Below are 18,031 nucleotides of genomic sequence, written 5' to 3' on the forward strand. Positions count from 1 at the left end.
CGCTGCAGTCCCCCGGGGGACCCTGTTACTGCAAAAGTCCTTTTCTCTGGTCACACAATCCTAGGGGTTAACCGCCCCCTGAAACCGTCTCTCTCTGAATCTTCAGCACGCCTAGTCCCCATCAATCCCCCTTTGTTTTACTGCTCCCCAGTCACTTACTGCAGGAAGCGCCATCCACGGGGTGCAGTAGATCCCACCTCTGCCACCAGTTGTCACGGAGTGCCCGGGCGATGCTCTGGAACTGCTCCCTATGAAGCCAGTCAGGACTCTGGGGCAGTCGCCTTCCGGTGAGCAGCCTGTCCGCAGGGCAAACAGCTCACACGGCTTCCACCTTCCTGGGTCTGACCTCGGAGCATTCAGCATCCTCTGCCCCTCCGTGTGCTTCCCACAGCGAGACCGCTCAGGCGGGGCTCCTGGGGAAGCCAGAGGGTCCTGCACCCCAACTCCGCAGTCAGACGGGACTCTCAGCCAGCCAGTAAAACAGAGGTTTATTAGACGACAGGAACATGGTCTAAAACAGAGCTTGCAGGTGCAGAGAACAGGACCCCTCAGCTGGGTCCATTTTGGAGGGCAGTGAGCCAGACAACCACGTCTGCACTTCACTCCATGTCCTAGCCAGCCCCAAACTGAAACTCCCTCCAGCCCCTCCTCCTCTGGGCTTTGTTCCTTTCCCAGGCCAGGAGGTCACCTGATTCCTTTGTTCTCCAACCCTTTAGCTCTCACCTTGCAGGGGGGAAAGGTCCAGGCCATCAGTTGCCAGGAAACAGGGTGTCGGCCATTCTCTGTGTCCAGACCCCTGCACACACCTGCCCTCTAGGGCTCTGCAGTGATCATACACCCTTACCCCACCACCTAGATACTTAAGAACTGCATAAGGGAAATTGAGGCACCCCCACAATATTCGGAGGAACCATTAAGAACAGTCCCACTTCGTCACAAATGCCAGAATGACATGAGTGCTCCTGAGGCTGAGGGGGTCTGGTCCTACTCAGAGGGGCAGCTCCAGAGCAGGCAATGGATGTAGAAGCTCCCCCTCCTCCACAGCTCTGCCGCTGCCCCTCAATCTTGGCCTGCAGATCCCCCTGTTATTCCTGGGCTTCCCCCATACCCCCAGGCTCTGCCCATGCCTCTCAAGCCTGACCCACAAGGCCCAGTCCCCAGGCACATGCACCTAAACCCCTTTGAAAATAAGAAGAGACGTAAGTGCTAAGCACTCTAGTAACCCAGACTAACCGAGCTAAGCCGAGCACAAGCACCTCTCTGGGTTCTCCATCTAGTCTATGTCTACGTCCCACAGATTCTCTCTAAGATCCACCCTTTCCTATCCATCCACACAGCTAAATCTCTTGTGCAAGCTCTCATCAGCTTGTATCTTGATTACCACAATCTCCTTCTCTCTGGCCTTGCTCCACCCATACCCTAGCCTGTCACGCTGAATGGGCCAGAGCTCTCTCTTCCTCCTGGGGAGAATTCTGCGCCACTGCGCATGTGCAGAATTCATGCCCCACACAGATTGCTTCGCTTCCCCGCAGAAAAATGGGGGGGAAACAAAGGGAAGCCGCAAGAACGGTCACGCGTCCCTCCCCAGCAGCATGGGTGCGTTGTTTCGGGCGCCCGGAGCAGCCAGCGGAGAGGTTATCATTGTGGGGCTAGGGATGCTCTGGCCAGTGGCTCTTGCCCTGCACCAGGCTCAGCTGCTAGTCCCAGCTGGGCTGGGGAGACGGGACTTTCTCTTCCCCTGCAAGGAGCAGCCGGGGCCAACCCACTCCCAGAAACCTCCCCCAGCTGCAGGAAGCTCTGCACCTCCCCCCCACTTCCTGCCCACATTGCTCCTCAGCCGCAGGGGAGGGGTCACTGTACAGGGAGCTGCTCCCCCATCTGTCCAACCCCTACGTATCCGGAACCCCCATACCCAGAACCCCTGCCGAGCCTTACCCTGCCCACATCTAGAACCCCCTCCCCACCAAGCTCCCCATGCCCGAACACCCACCCCACTGAACCTCACCCCCTGCATCTGGAGCCCCCCTGCACCCAGAGCACCCCCCACTGAGCCACACTCCCTGCATCCCAACCACGCCCCTCCAACCCCACCCCATCTACAACCAGACCCGCGCCGAGCCCCTCCCCTCTGCATGTGGTTCCCCACTCCTGCACCCAGACCATTCCCCACTGAGTCCCCCACACCCAGATCCCCCCCCCCCCACCTTCACCTGGATCCCCATGCAAAGTCCTATTCCCCCTTCACCTGGAACTCCCCAAGGAGGCCCTGTGCATCCAGATCTCCCACCAAGCCACTCGCACCCAGAGTGCCCCACACAGAATCCTCTCACCCCACACCTGGATCCCCCCACACTAAGCTCTCTACACTTGGAAGCTGCTGGGCTGAGCCTGCTTGCCCCACACCTGGATCGGGGGCCAGGGCTGGGTGTGCATGTGAGACTCCATCCCTCTTGTTTGCTATCTTGGTGCACCTAGTCTGGAGGATTCTCCTGTGGGAATTCTGTGCCACTGCGCATGTGCAGAATTTATGTCCCCTGCAGATTTCTTTGCTTCCCTGCAGAAAAATGACTTTCAGACGGGGAAGCAAAGGGAACCCACAAGAGTGGTCATGCGACCCTCCCCAGCACTATGTTTTGGGGGCCCAGGGCAACCAGCAGAGAGGTAAATCACTGTGAGGCAGGACTCGGGAAGACCCGGCTTGTGGCTCTACCCTGCACCGGACTTAGTTGCTAGTCTCGGCTAGGCTGGGGAGGATGGAACTTCCTTTTCCCCTGCAGAGCATCTGGGGCTGGGTCAGACACCCACCCCCAGATTTCTCCCCTGGCTGAAGGAAGCTCTGCAAACTCTACCCCACACACACACTTCCTGCACCCATCGCTCCTCAGCTGCAGGAGCTGGGATCCCTGTAAAGGAGCTGCTCCCCCATGCTGTGCATCCAGACCCCCTCATACCCAGTCCCTCCCACTGAGCTTCAGACTCCCGCACTCAGAAAACCCTCACCCTCAATGAGCCCCACACCCCCTGCACCTGGACCACCCTGACGAGCAATCCACACCCAGATCCCCACCCCACCAAGCCCCAACCAGCTGCACCTGGACCCTCCACTGAGCCCCCCCCCACCCATACCTCCTGCCAAGCGCTATTCCCCCCACACCCAGACACCCCCCCGCTGAGCCCCAACCACCTTCACCTGGACACCCCTGCAGAGTCCCATTACCGTTGCACTCAGAACGCCCCCACCAACAAGCCCCTGTGCATCCAGATCCCCCCATACCTGCATCCCCCACTGAGCTACCCGCATCCAGATTGCCCCACACAGAACCCTCTCAACCCACACCTCGATCCCCCACAAATACTAAACCCCTCCACACTTGGGTCCTGCCTTGCTGAGCCTGCCTGCCCACACCTGGTGCACTTGGCACAGAGGGGCATGGCCCTGGAGTGATTCTGGGGCAGGCCTGGTCCTTGCGCTGTGTCAGGATTGGGTGCAGCCTCACTGCCGAGTCCATGTCCCGGGGATGAGCTGCACAGTGATCTCCCACCTCTGTAGAGCCAGAGGCCTGTGCTCTCCAATGCAATGCTCCACATTTATTTGACAAATATAATTTGCAGAATTTTAAAATATTGTGTGCAGAATTTTTATATTTTTGGCACAGAATGCCCTCAGCAGTAGGAGGGGCAGGGCCCCAGGGTGTTTCTGGGACAGGCCTGGCCCTTGCGCTACAGCAGGGTCAGGTACAGCCCCATGGCCAAATCTGTGTCAGGGGGACGGGAGACTGCAGGATAATCTCCCACCTCAGTGCAGCCAGCAGCCTGTGTTCCCCACTGCCATGCCGGAGCCTCCACATTTGTCGTCAAATAAAATATGCACAATTTTGCAGAATTTTAAAATATTGTGCACAGAATTTTTATTTTTTTGGTGCAGAATTCCCTCAGGAGTAATTTTCAAACAAGCTCCTTCGTGCTTTCTGCCCTGCTGTCCCTCATGCTTGGGAGGCACTCGCTGTAAACATCCACAAAACTACCTCATCACCCTCCTTCAAAACCCTCCTCAAAGTTCTCCTTTGCCATGAGGCCTACAAAAATCTTAACAGTTAGGCTGCTGGTGGGCTGAGACCACAGCCTATCATGCTCAACAATGCTGTCTCAGTGCTTCTTTGTACTCTCCCGTCTGTCTGTATCCATCTGTTGTATCTTGTCTTATACTTAGGAAGCTTACTGAGATAGGACCTGCATTTTTGTTGTTTGTACAGCCCCTAGCATAGGGGGGTCCTGGTCCATGACTAAAGCTCCTAGGCACTATGGAAATACAAGTAAAAAACAATAATAATAATAATTTACAAACACAGTTCCAGATTTTCTCTCTCCTTTGTGATTTATGAATGAAATTTCCTGGAAGGTGTCCAAAGCTTTTATGGTTATGCACCTCCACTCAGAGAAGAATTAGTTCTGAGGTCCCAGGGGTCAAAAAATATAATGCTTTAATTTGATTAAAACACAAATTGGATTTGAGTTAGGAACACAGGACTGTAAGGGACCTCCTGAGTCACTGAGTCCTGTCCCTGGTATCACAGGCAACCCGTAGACGCACATAGATAGGATCTGTAGAAACAGCTGCAGCACAGAAAGACACAGAGGGCTGGGTGGGATTGCTGGATGGTTTGGCGAGAAGACAAGGTACCTCTGAGTCATGGTTGAGCCTATACACATAGAGCTGAGACGTTCCTGCCACTACCAGGTTGCGCTCCGTGTTGGAGAAGAAGTTGCAGTACATGGAGAACTCCACCCCCGTCGGGGGGTGGGCTTGTCTGTACACCGCATACATCCCTGGGGAACGTCAAGGCCACCAACCTGCCCAGGGACACAAAGGAAAGAGAAAGACAAATCGGCTGTGAGAACCACCGATAACCCTAGGGTTGCCAGAGAGACTACTGCTGTCCCAGGCCCTGCGAGATGGTGAGAGAGCCTAGCGCTGCAAAAGGGTGACAGCCCAGAGACCAATCCTTCTCCCCTGCGCACAGCAGATCCTTGGCCATAAGAACAGGCCCTGCCTTGGCAGCCTGAGCCTCCTGCCAACCGTGAGGTAAACGTTTCCCCCAGGGAACATCTTCACCCTGCTCCTCTGGGGGAGTCACTGGCTCTTGGGCTAAAGACATTATGGCAGCCAAATTTCCCAAGCAAGATTTGAGACCTGTTTCAAACAGAAACCTCCACACCACCTTAGCCAAGGAATCTCCCGGCACCAATCAGAGCCTGATGCTGGGGCAGAACGAGGGGGGCTGTTAACCCCCAGGCTGCAGGGCGGGAAGGACCATTCCCCAGGGCACAGTCCCACATGTTCATGGCTCAGCATTACACCTTCCCTGGGGCCCAGGACACAGGCTGGGGGTGGGGGGCGGCTATGGCAGTCTGCAACCACCCCTCCCCCCATCGGCTCTGGATGTGAACAATATAGCAAGGGTGCCCTGTCATCTGGGGGGCAGCACCCCACTTCCCCATGGAGGGACCCAGGGATCTGCACCGCAGCTCCCTGCCAGGGGCCTGACCCCCAGGAAACACAGGGGGCAGAAACCCCTCCACACACCCCTTCCCCCATGGACCACCGCCTCACCCCACAGACCACCACTACTCCCTCAGGGAGCCCCCGCCCCCCAGGCACCCCTCCACACACAGCTACCCCCTCACCCCCCCCGGGATCACCCCCCTCACCCCACAGACCACCCCCCCACACACAGCTTCCCCCTCACCCCCCCCGGGATCATCCCCCTCACCCCACAGACCACCCCCCCAGGGACCCTTCCACACACAGCTACCCCCTCACCCCCCCCGGATCACCCCCTCATCCCCGAGACCGCCCCCCCCTCAGGAACCCCCGGCCCCCAAACACCCCTACCCCTACGGACTGCCCCACCCCCCACAGACCCCCCCCCCAGGGAGCCCCCACCCCCCAGGGACCCCTCCACACACACACAACTACCCCCTCACCCCCCCGGGATCACCCCGTCACCCCCCAGACCGCCCCCCCTCAGGGAGCCCCACCCCCCCCCGAGACCCCTCCACACCCCTCTTCAGCCACGGACCACCCCCACCCCCTCAGGGATCATCCCCCAGAGACCCCTCCACACACCCCTCCCCCTACCGACCCCAGACACCCCTCCACACACAGCTACCCCCTCCCCCCCCGGGATCACCCCGTCACCCCCCCAGACCGCCCCCCCTCAGGGAGCCCCGCCCCCCCGAGACCCCTCTGCGGCCACGGACGGCCCCCGCGACGGCCCAGGCCCCCCCGCTCCTCACCTGCCCACCCCCCCCGAGTCTCCTCATGCAGCCGCCGCCGGAAGCGCCGGGTCCCGCGCCGGGCTGAGGCCACCATAGAGCGCAGCGACGTCAGAGCTAGAGCGGCCGCGAGGGGGCGGGGCTAGCCGGGACCATAGAGCCAGGGCCAGCCCCGCCCTCTCGCGGGGAGGGGGTGGATTGCGCCTGCGCCGCCCCTCTCCCGCCTGCGGGGGTTCGAACCCTGGTCCCCCGGAGCGTCCCGCCCCTCTGCGCCCGGACGCCTGGGTTCCCTGCCCGGCTCCACGAGCGCTGGCCGCGCGCCGTGACGGAGCCCTGGGGTGGGGGGCAGGGGGCGCGGGGAAGGCCCAGGGTCTGGGACCGGTGGGCGTGGGGCAGGTACGGGGGTTGGGACTGGGGGAGCGGGGCAGGCGCAGGGGCTGAGCCCAGTGGCAGGGGGCGTGGGGCAGGCACAGGGGCTGGGACCGGGGGGCGTGGGATTGAGGGAGCGGGGCAGGGGGGCGCGGGGCTGAGCCCAGGGGCAGGGGGGCGCGGGGCAGGCCCAGGGGCTGAGCCCAGTGGCAGGAGGCGTGGGGCAGGCACAGGGGCTGGGACGGGGGGGTGTGGGGCAGGCACAGAGGCTGGGACTGGGGGTTGTGGGGCAGGTAAAGGGGTTGGGACTGGGGCAGGCACCAGGGCTGAGCCCAGGGGCAGGGGGCGTGGGGCAGGCACAGGGGCTGAGCCCAGTGGTGGGGGGGGGGGTGCACGGGGCAGGCCCAGGGGCTGAGCCGGGGGTGCGGGGCAGGCCCAGGGGCTGAGCCCAGGGGCAGGGGGGCGCGGGGCTGAGCCCAGGGGCAGGGGAGCGTGGGGCAGGCCCAGGGGCTGAGCCCAGGGGCAGGGGAGCGTGGGGCAGGCACAGGGGCTGGGACCGGGGGGCGTGGGACAGGCACAGAGGCTGGGACCATGGGGCAGGTACGGGGGTTGGGACTGGGGGAGCGGGGCAGGCACCGGGGCTGAGCCCAGGGGCAGGGGGCGTGGGGCAGGCACAGGGGCTGGTGGCAGCAGATGGTGACGGGGCAGGGCCATTGGCAACAGAGCGATGGTGTAAACGGTGGCACAACGAACAGCAGTGGCCAGAGCGAGCAGGGAGCAGCTGGAGGAACGAGCAAGGTGCCTTCTTGCCCCCCCACCTGGGAGGTGAACTCACGTGAAAGCACCTCTGAACTCTGAGTCTCCACTGACCAAGGACAACACCGGTGAGTGGGGTGCGGTGGAGGGAAAAGTGAGGGGCACGTTAAATAAACATTTGTTTGTTGGACTATATTTTAGTGACTTTGCTCCAGAATGCTAGATTTGTGACTGGGAATGGAAACTTATAGACATATGTTTCCTAGTAGGCCAAGATTTTTAAAATGCATTATTTGCCAAGGTTGTTATCTCACCTCGTTGCTATCTTGAGAGGTCATTATGTTGGGGAGTTTCTGTACTAAACACTTCAGGTGTTTAGTACAGAAAAATAAATAATGTTTATTATTATAATTAATTTTTACATAAGAATGGTCATACTGGGTCAGACCAATGGTCCATCTAGCCCAGTATCCTGTCTTCTGACAGTGGTCAAGGCCAGGTGCTTCAGAGGGAATGAACAGAACAGGTAACCATCAAATGATCCATCCCCTGTTGCCCATTCCCAGCTTCTGGCAAACAGGCTAGGGACACTCAGAGCATGGTGTTGCATCCCTCCCCATCCTGGCTAATAGCCACTGATGGACCTATTCTCCAGAAATTTATCTAGTTCTTTTTTTAATCCTGTTATAGTTTTGGTCTTCACAGCATCTCCTGGCAAAGAGTTCCACGGGTTGACTTTATGTTGTGTGAAGAAGTACTTCCTTTTGTTTTTTTAAAACCTGCTGCCTATTAATTTCATTGGGTGACTGCTAGTTCTTGTGTTATGTGAAGGATTAAATAACATTTCCTTATTCGCTTTCTTCACACCAGTCAAGATTTTATAGACCTCTATCATATTTCCCCCCTTAGTCGTCTCTTTTCTAAGCTGAACATTCCCAGTCATTTTAATCTCTCCTCCTGCTTCATACCCCTAATCATTTTAGTTGCCCGTCTCTGTACCTTTTCCAATTCCAATATATCTTTTTTTGGGATGGGGTGACCAGATCTGCACACAGTATTCAAGGTGTGCATGTACCATGGATTTATAGAGAGGCAATATGATATTTTCTGTCTTATTATCTATCTCTTTCCTAATGATTCCCAACATTCTGTTTGCTTTTTTTGACTGCCGCTGCACACTGAGTGGATGTTGTCAGAGAACCATCCACAATGACTCCAAGATCTCTTTCTTGAGTGGTAACAGCTAATTCAGACTCCATCATTTTGTATGTATAGTTGAGATTGTTTTCCATTGTGCATTACTTTGCATTTATCAATACTGAATTTCATCTGCCATTTTGTTGCCCAGTCACCCAGTTTTGTGAGATCCCTTTGTAGCTCTTCACAGTCTGCCTGGGACTTAACTATCTTGAATAGTTTTGTATCATCTGCAAATTTTGCCCCCTCACTGTTTACACCTTTTTCCAGATCATTTATGAATATGTTGAACAGTAATGGTCCCAGTACCGACCCCTCAGGGACACCTCTATTTATCTTTCTCCATTCTGAAAACTGATAATTTATTCCTGCCCTTTGTTTGCCATCTTTTAACCAGTTACTGATCCATGAGAGGACCTTCCCTCTTATCCCATGATGGCTTACTTTTCAAAAGTCAATTTAAATTAAATACATTTTTTTTAATTTATATTTTTTTAGAAATCTAGACCTGTTATGTGTTTTGGTGTAACTTGTATTATCATGATGTTAAATTTGCATTATCCTAACAAAACATTTAGTTTATTCATATCTCTTTTATATGTTGCAGGTCAAAGTGAAAATGACCAGACAAAAAACAATACAACAGGTTTTCCACTCAAAGGCCTCAAAAACTAACCAAGGTGAAGAACACGTCAAGAACCAAGAATATATCAACATGTCGTCTGAAGGTTCGAGTGTCAGATCTACATCCGACCAGCCCAAAGCACGAATACAGCTACCTACTGAAGAAACCGTGTCTCCAAGACCTAAAGGCAGTTACCGATGTTTGTCGGTCAAAGTGTTCCCATTTATTGAAGTTACAAAAGATGGCTACTGGTGCACCTCTTGCAAAAAAGCTTATGAAGAAGGAAAGCTTCCCAATGCTACAATTGGTAAAAGTGGAAGAGCTGGGTTTGTCAGACCAATCAGCAAAGCCAATGTTGACAAAGTACGTGAAAAGGCTGCAAAACACCAGGCCTCTGGAGTGCATCAACATGCAGAAAGCCTTATAAGCCCCCTTTCAAAGCCAATTTTAGACGTACTTAATGAGGCTGTTAAGAATGCTGGAGACACAACACAGTTCATGCGAACAAACATGGCTGTGGCATCCTACTTTCTATTTAAGCAAGAGACGCCACACACTACAAACTGGAGGCCAATGTTAAGTGCATTGTCACTTGTTCATCCTGGAGTTGAACGCTGGTTCCGAACAAGACCAGCAAATGCTCACCGTCTTTCTGCAAGAAACTCAACTGACTGGCTAGAAGTGTGCGGTGCAACAGTGAAAGACTCAGCAGCTGAAAAAGTGAAGAACTCTCTCACCACATTCAAAACATTTGCATACATGGCTGATGAATGCACCGGTGCAAATGGGCATCAAGTATTAAGTCATTGTGTGTGTTATCTTGATGTCAGGGGTAGGCCAGTAGATGCATTTCTAGATGTTCAAGTTATAGAAGACACATCGGCTGCATCTGTGACAACCCACATCTGAGGAGAGTTAAATGCTTGTCAATTGGACCCCAGACAGATGGCTGCTTGTGCATTTGATGGAGCTGCAAACTTCTCTGGAAGACATGGTGGAGTACAAGCTTTGCTCAGAGAAAAGTGTAACCCTGTTCTCTCCTATACGCACGGCAGAGGCCATCTACTCCAACTAGCACAAGTACAAGCTGCAAAATCTTCAAAAGACATTAAAAAAGCTATAAATTTAATGTCTTCATTGTATTCTTTTTTCAGCAAGAGTCCAAAAAGACTGAATATCTTGGAAAATATAGAAGATACACTGGGACTGAAGTTCAAATTAGTCCAACCTGGGAAAACCCGCTGGCTTTCTCATGAGCGATCCTTGGCTGTTGTCTTAAAATTACTCCAGCCATTATTACTGGCTTTGGAAAGTATCTACCAAGGTGGGATGGATCTAAGTAGTGAGGCTGGTGGATTACTTTTGCTACTACATTCAGAGAAGACTATTGCCGTTCTCTCTCTTAAGTCTACTGTTGAAACCACTTGGGTCATTAAACAATGCCATCCGGGCATCTGCTAGAACAGTAGTAGATCTTTGTCCAGCAAGAGAGGCTACATTTGGATCAATCAGAGAGCTATCCATTGAAAAAGTACTGAAAGAAGCAAAGACTTCAGTCCAGAAGTTGACTAATGAAGGCATTTGTACTGAATCCTTAAGTGAAGAAGACAAGAAGTGTTTTTTGTTAAGACAACTGAAAAAGTACACAGCCTTGATTCTTAAAAATCTACAACAGCGACTTCTAGATTCTACTCACCCTCTACGCTGCTTTTACAGATCCCTGTCCTATAAAACACTGACAGCGGAGTGGAGTGAAGCACGACCAGCCATGGGGCTGCCATGTGCTCAGGACAGAATAGAGAATTCGAACACCGAGTGGAATATCATATGACGAATGAATGAAGATTTGACTTCAACTTCTTTTTTATCATCACTAGTGGCTCGACCCGATCTTTGTGCTCTGTTTCCTGGGATGAAGGAAGTAGGAATTCATCTCTTTCTACTCCCAGTCACAACAGCTACAGCTGAGCGTTCTTCTTCATCATTGACTAGAATTTTGTGTTCTGAAAGAAGTCACCTTCTGCCTGATCCTGTGAATGAACCAGTGAGCGTATCAATTGAAGGAATGGAAGTACCGGACACACGAGAAGCCACCCAAGATGAACGCATGGCATTCAAGAAGTTCATTAACAGAGTTGTGCAAAATTATAACAAGAAACCAAGAAGGATGTGGACGTAGTGCTTCATAGAAGGCTTGAGTAGCCAACTTTAATTTGTGTGATTTTAAAACATGAGTTAAATCTAATAAAATAGTCATGAAACATTTTTCAGTTTTTACTGTGGTGCCATACAGCCCCCCTTCACCCTCACGGTCTCACCCTTCATCAGCACTGACACACACCCCCTGTAAATTTGAACACACACACACCCCCCATTTCAATTCCTGGGGAAACCACTGGTGGGGCAGGCACAGGGGCTGAGCCCGGGACCAGGGGGCAGTAGGTGCGGGGCAGGCACGGGGGCTTAGCCTGGGACCAGTGGGTGGGGGTGCAGGGCTGGGTCCGGGAGCAGTAGGCAGGGCCCACTGGGCTATCAGAGAGGGGCCATCCCTAGCATGGCTCTCACTGAGTGGCATGGGAGGAGGTTATGGGTATGTTATAGGGGAACATGCCCCCCCACACACACTGGGTGCATTGCAGGGGGGGTGTGCAGGGGAGCACCCGGATTTGTCCCCTAGCCCTGTTCCCCCCGCGGAGGAGCCATCGGATCGGGGGGCGGGGATTCCAGGTGCCTGCTGATCAGTTTGCCCATGTGCACTGCCTAAGGGAAGGGCAGGGATCAGCTCTCTCGCAGCTCATGTGGGGAAAGTGACCAGCAGGCACAGAGCCCCTGGAGTCACTGCTTGCCCCTTCCTGCCAGGCCATTAGGGGGGCAGAAGGAATGTGCGGGGGGGGGGGGGGCACTCTGTGCCTGCTGGTCAGTTTCCCACATGGACCATGGCTGTTTTCAGCGAGGAGAGCCAGGCTGCTTCCCAACCCAGGGGAGCACTCAGCTGCTAGATGCGGGGGACAGGACTTCCCTTGCAGGGAGCCACTGGGGTGGTCAGACCTACCCCCAGGAGTCTCCCCCAGCTGCAGGAAGCTTCGCACTCCCCCCTGCTTCCTGCCCCCATCGCTCCTTACCCATGGGGGGGCAGGGTCACTGTATGGGAAGTTTCCCCCCCTTCTGCCCAACCCTCATGCATCTGGACCCCACCTACTAAGCCCTCCCCCCAGCACCCAGACACCCCCCCACTGAGCTCCAACCACCTTCACCTGGACCCCCCTGTAGAGTCCCATTCCCCCTGCACCCAGAATCCTCCAATGAGCCCCTGTGCATCCACATCCCCCCCACATCTGAGAACTTGAGTCCTGCCAGGCTGAGCCTGCCTGCCCCATATCTGGATTGGAGGGCACAGCTGGGCATGCCTGTTGGACTGTGTCTCTTGCTCACTATCCTGGTGCACCTGGCATGGAGGGGCAGGGGACAGGCTTTAGCAATGGTTTGATGTGGGCATTGCATGTGTTGAAGCAAAGCGTAATTACTGGGTGTGACGTTATTGACTTGAACTGGGACCGTACAGAACATTGTTGCAACCAAGATCCTGTAGTGGCACCAAATCGTGTATAAAGGGGGTCAAATAAGGCGTCTAAGACGAGGTTATGGTTTGCTGGTTAGGATTATGCGATCTGGTTGCATGTATCATTTTTGTATTTAAAGATATAAGTATTGGCTCTATACTGTCTGTATTCCAAACTTACGCTATGCTTCTGGGTGACACCCCAGACAAGTTGGTGTCAGCTCTGCCTAGCCTGCTGGATGGCCCATTAAGGACCATCCGCTATACAACTGACCCATTGAGAGAAGGCAGACACACCTTGGGACTCAGCAAGGTAGGCAGGGACCTGCCTATGGACAGAACTCTGAGGTTTTTCCAGGCCATGGGATGGGCAGCTTGTCTTTGGGACAAAGGAAGACAGACCACATGGCAAGAGACTATAAAAGGCTGCTGCAGATCCTCCATCTGGTCTTCAATCCTGCTTCATACCTCTGGAGGGACTTTGCTACACTGAAGCTTTGAACCAAGGACTGAAGGACCCATCCCAGCTGGGGATGTTCTCCAGAGACTGGATTTGAACCTGCAGTTTATTCCATCCCTGCTACAAGCCTGAACCAAGAACTTGGCCGTTACTGTATGTCATTGATTCCATTGAACCCATTCTAGCTCTCATCTCTATCCTTTTCCTTTTATGAATAAACCTTTAGATTTTAGATTCGAAAGGATTGGCAACAGTGTGATTTCTGTGTAAGATCTGACTTGTATATTGACCTGGGCCTGGGGCTTGGTCTTTTGGGATCGAGAGAACCTTTTTCTTTTACTGGGGTATTGGTTTTCACAACCATTTGTCCCCATAACGAGTGGCACTGGGGGGGATACTAGGAAACTGGAGTGTCCAAGGGAATTGCTTGTGTGACTTGTGGTTAGCCAGTGGGGTAAAACCAAAGTCTGCTCTGTCTGGCTGGTTTGGTTTGCCTCGGTGTGCACAGAAACCCCAGCCTGGGGCTGTAACCGCCCTGCTCGAAGCAATGTGTCCTGAATTGGCGCTCTCCGTTGGGTCCCACCAGAACCAGCCTCGTTACACTGGGCGTGGTCTGTTTGGGGATGAAAAAACAGTTTAGACTTGTTTTACTGAACAGCAACAAAAGATAGCAGCCCTCCCATCCCAGGAGAACGTGACACAGGGAAAGAGAAAATTTATCTCCTGGTCTTTCTGAAAGACATATTTGATCATATGTCATATAAGGGTTTTATTTCCATTTTGTAAGGATAATAAATACAATGTGGTTATTAAAAATACCATTAACTCTGTGGCAAGCGATGCAGGCAGATCTGCTTTGTGCAAAGGATGAGATATAGGTGCCATAAGGAGAACTCAGTTTGGAGTGGGCCGTACAAATCTTGTTTTGTAGATGTTTCTTTCCCTTTTCTTCCCTTCCCGCCTGCTTGCTCAGAGTCTGGGGACAAACTGAAAGCTGAATTCAACGGAAGTTCCTGTGATTTCAGGTCCTCGCTCTCAAGCGGACCCAGGTTCGCTGGACACCCAAATGGAGCAGTTGTATAGAATCAAGAGGCCCTACTAAATTCACGCCCATTCTTGCCAATTTCACAGATGGAGCTGCACTGCTGTAGGGGTCTGGAGAAGATGCTTGTCATGGGGTCCCCGGGCGATGCTCTGGAACTGCTCCCCATGAAGCCAGGCAGGACTCTGGGGAAGGCTCCTCGCTGGGAGCAGCCTGTCTTCAGGACACACAGCTCACACAGCTTCCACCTTCCTGGGTCTGACCTCGGAGCATTCAGCATCCTCTGCCCCTCCCTGTGCTTCCCACAGCAAGTCCGCTCATGCGGGGCTCCTGGAGAAGCCAGAGGGTCCTGCACCCCAACTTCGCAGTCAGACGTGACTCTCAGCCAGCCAGTAAAACAGAGGTTTATTAGATGACAGGAACATGGTCTAAAACAGAGCTTGTAGGTGCAGAGAACCGGATCCCTCAGCTGGGTCCATTTTGGGGGGCAGTGAGCCAGACAACCACGTCTGCACTTCACTCCACGTCCCCAGCCTGTCCAAACTGACTCACTCTCCAGCCCCTCCTCCTCTGGGCTTTGTCCCTTTTCCAGGCCAGGAGGTCACCAGATTCCTTTGTTCTCCAACCCTTTAGCTCTCACCTTGCAGGGGGGAAGGGAAGGGACCAGGCCATCAGTTGCCAGGAGACAGAGTGTTGGCCATTTATGTACACTGGCCCTTTGCAACAATTACTCCCCCTTATCCCACCACCTAGAGAGTTTAGAAATGCATAGGGGAAACTGAGGCACCCCTACAGTATTCAGAGGAAACATTAAGAACAGTCCCACTTCATCACAATGCTTTAAGCCAATGGAAGAGAGACGCTCTTCCACCGACATAGCAGTGCCTGCGGGGCTGGGGGAGGGGGGGGTTGGGTCACTATAACTATGTAGCATGGGGGTGCGTGGATTTTTCACGCCCCGACTGACGTCATTATACCACAGCAAGTGTGTAGTGTAGACTTTGCCGAAGACTCCTATTGACTTCCATGGGAATTAGATCCAGCACACTGAGAAATTACTTTAAAAACCTATGGCACGGATAACGTTTTCGATTAGACTCTAGAGGGTGATGCAAAGTATCTACAGAGAAATGACTGTGACCTCTACAAGTTTGAACTTGAGTAAAATATTGTTCTGTTTTAATTTAGGCCCATCAAATTATTTTACTCGAAAACCAAGAAAAGCTAACCCAAGGGAAAGATGATTGCTTCTACATGAAGATAAAGACAGTATTTCTATAGTAAGACAATGTTTATGTAACTCTCAAACGAGGGAGACATGATTCATAATTACATGAGAGTGCTCGGTTCTCTTTATTCAAGAATTTGTTTCTATGCTAATGTTGATTTCTCAATGGTAGCTGGTAAACATGGCAAATAATTATGTTAAAATAAAAAAGGTGATTAAATAATGAATGTAAACTGTATTTGTGATTTCAAGTCCATTATAATTTAACTACCACTAACATTCGGTAAATCCAGAAATTAGGCCTCTATATATTATTAACCCCCTTGACCCCCCCCAAATAGACGTCAAACTGTGCCCATGGACGGGGCCTCGGTTTCCCAGCTGCCCTTGGGCACACAGAGGGACCGTGCGTGTTCAGCCAGGGCTCATTGGCTGCCAGGGCTCCCTCCCGAGCCGTCCGAACAGCTGTGGTTGGGGGGTGCAGAGCACCCAATTAGAGTTGGTGCATATGGGGCACGGCCCCAACCCCAAGCACCGCAGGCCCTCGGCCAGGAGCCACATGGGCCAGAGTCTCAGGAAATCTCTCCTGGGTCAGGGAGGGAGGGCGGAGGGCAGGGAGCGGTGGGCAGGTGGGGCCTGGAGGGCGGAGGGTGGGAAGAGGTGGAGTGAGGGTGCAGCCTCAGGGAAGGGGGTGGGGCAGAAGTGGGAAGAGGCACAATGAGGGCAGGGCAGAAGCAGAGTGGGGCAGGGCTTTGGGGCAGAGCAGGGGTGGAGCACCCCTTGGGGGAAAAGAAAACTCAGTGCGTAGGCTGTACCCCTTCCCAGGAACTGGCCCTGTGACCTGCCAGCCCCTGGCACGGCCTCTGAGCAGCAGCCAGAGGGGGCTGGAACCTTCAGCCACTTATGGGCCCCATTGGCACAGGTGCCTGGGCACGTCCCACCCCCCTGCCCTGGGCCCGTCACAGCCCCAGCCCTCGCCCATAGCAAGGCTGAGAGAGCTTGGGAGACGCATCGTTTTATTGTCCATGGGACAGGCTGAGCTCTGCGGGACTCGGGCATGGCATGAGCCATCACGGATCCCCTGGCACAACCAAGCCAGTGGCCTCCTCCCAGCCCCTTCCGCTCTCCCCACTGCTGCGGGGCAGGGCTGAGTGTGAGCAGGGGGCGGCACGAGGCTCCTTCACTGAGCAGCCGTGTGGGATCAGCGTGGGGCAGAGGGTCTGTGGGGGGAGTTTGGGGTCTATGGCTGGGCTGTGTGAGATGGTGGCACCGGGAGGCCCTGGCAGAAATCGGGCTCCCTTGGGCCGGGCACTGAGCAAGCAATGGGCCGCTCCAGAGAGCCCCAGGCCATCCCTGTCCAGAGGGGCTGCCCAGCTGTGTGGCCTGCAGGGCACCTGGGGTAGTTTGGAGGGGGTGGGGGCAGGGTGGCAGGACCTGAGCCAAGCCCCAGGGAGCGGAGCCGCGCTGGGTGAGCAGTGCCGTGGGAGGGGCGATCCCTGGGGTGGGGGAAGAGTGTCCCTGAGATCTGTGTTTGGGGTGGCTGCCCTGGGGTGCGCCCGGGGGCTGTGTGTGAACGGTGCCTCACCTCTAAGTGCCCACGCATGGCCCGAGGGCTGGGTGTGAACGGTGCCATCCCTCTGAGTGCCTGCGCATGGCCCGAGGGCTGGGTGTGAACGGTGCCATCCCTCTGAGTGCCCGCGCAGGGCCCAGGGGGTGTTGCTCTCCCAATAAATAGCACAAACAGACAGGGCACAGGGTGCTCTGCAGACAATCCACGGGCATCGCTGAAGAGCAGCCCCCCCTCAGTCATGTCCATTGCTTGGTTGTGCCCCTCCCCCCTGGAAACAGCCCCACCTCCCCCTGTGGGCTCAGGTCCATGGGGGGCCGGGCAGGGGTCACAGCAGGGTGAGGTTCTCCTCATACAGGGACAGCAGCAGCAGGATGGCCCAGCCACCCAGCAGGCCCAGGTTGTGCAGGGCGAAGAGCAGCCAGGGCCGCTTGTCCTTCACGTTCATCATGGTGGGCAGCTGGAAGGGAAAGGGGGGTTAGGGCAGGGCCTGCACCCACCGTGCCCGGTACGGAGCCCCAGCCTGGGGCGCGTGGCCCCGGCAGCCCTGCACTGTGAGGGCAACTCGGTCAGGGGCTACAGCACCGCAGGGCCCACAGCTCTCCCAGCAGGATTCACAGCACCCACCACTGAAATGCAGCCACCTCTGGGGTGGGTCAGGGCAACTGGCTTACGGCCACAGCACCACTGCCCAGATAAATCCCAGCTGCAGGGGCGGCCGAAGGGAAGCGCCCACACTGGGGTTCGGCCAGGACAGGGGGCTAAGGCCCCAGCAGCGGGAAAGTACCCTGGGAGCTTTGCTGAGTGCAAGAGATCAGGGGCCTGCGTTTCACGTCTCATCCGAAAGGCAGCGCCCCGTCGCGCTGGCCGGCACATTAGGACCCTGAAGGGAGCGCGCCCCCTAGCAAGTCCCCACCCCGCTTTCGGCACCACAGCCCACGGGCATCCGCCC

General features: G+C 54.8%; 2 protein-coding genes across 2 annotated transcripts in view; both read right to left on the reverse strand.

Annotated features, from left to right (window-relative positions):
• Nucleotides 1–6,406, reverse strand: part of CPSF1 (cleavage and polyadenylation specific factor 1) — a 37,962-nt gene extending 31,556 nt beyond the window's left edge. Inside the window, exons 1-2 of the mRNA XM_074943677.1 lie at nt 6,298–6,406; nt 4,682–4,851 (exon numbers count right to left, since the gene is read on the reverse strand). Coding sequence (XP_074799778.1) covers nt 4,682–4,825 — 144 coding nt within the window. The 5' untranslated portion in view covers nt 4,826–4,851; nt 6,298–6,406. The remainder of the gene's footprint in view (nt 1–4,681; nt 4,852–6,297) is intronic.
• Nucleotides 6,407–17,303: 10,897 nt separating this feature from the next.
• Nucleotides 17,304–18,031, reverse strand: part of SLC39A4 (solute carrier family 39 member 4) — a 30,778-nt gene continuing 30,050 nt past the window's right edge. Inside the window, exon 12 of the mRNA XM_074942920.1 lies at nt 17,304–17,539. Within this exon, the coding sequence (XP_074799021.1) occupies nt 17,408–17,539 (132 nt within the window). The 3' untranslated portion in view covers nt 17,304–17,407. The remainder of the gene's footprint in view (nt 17,540–18,031) is intronic.

The sequence above is a fragment of the Natator depressus genome, chromosome 2 (genome assembly GCF_965152275.1).
Source record: "Natator depressus isolate rNatDep1 chromosome 2, rNatDep2.hap1, whole genome shotgun sequence".
In the NCBI taxonomy this organism is placed as follows: Eukaryota; Metazoa; Chordata; order Testudines; family Cheloniidae; genus Natator; species Natator depressus.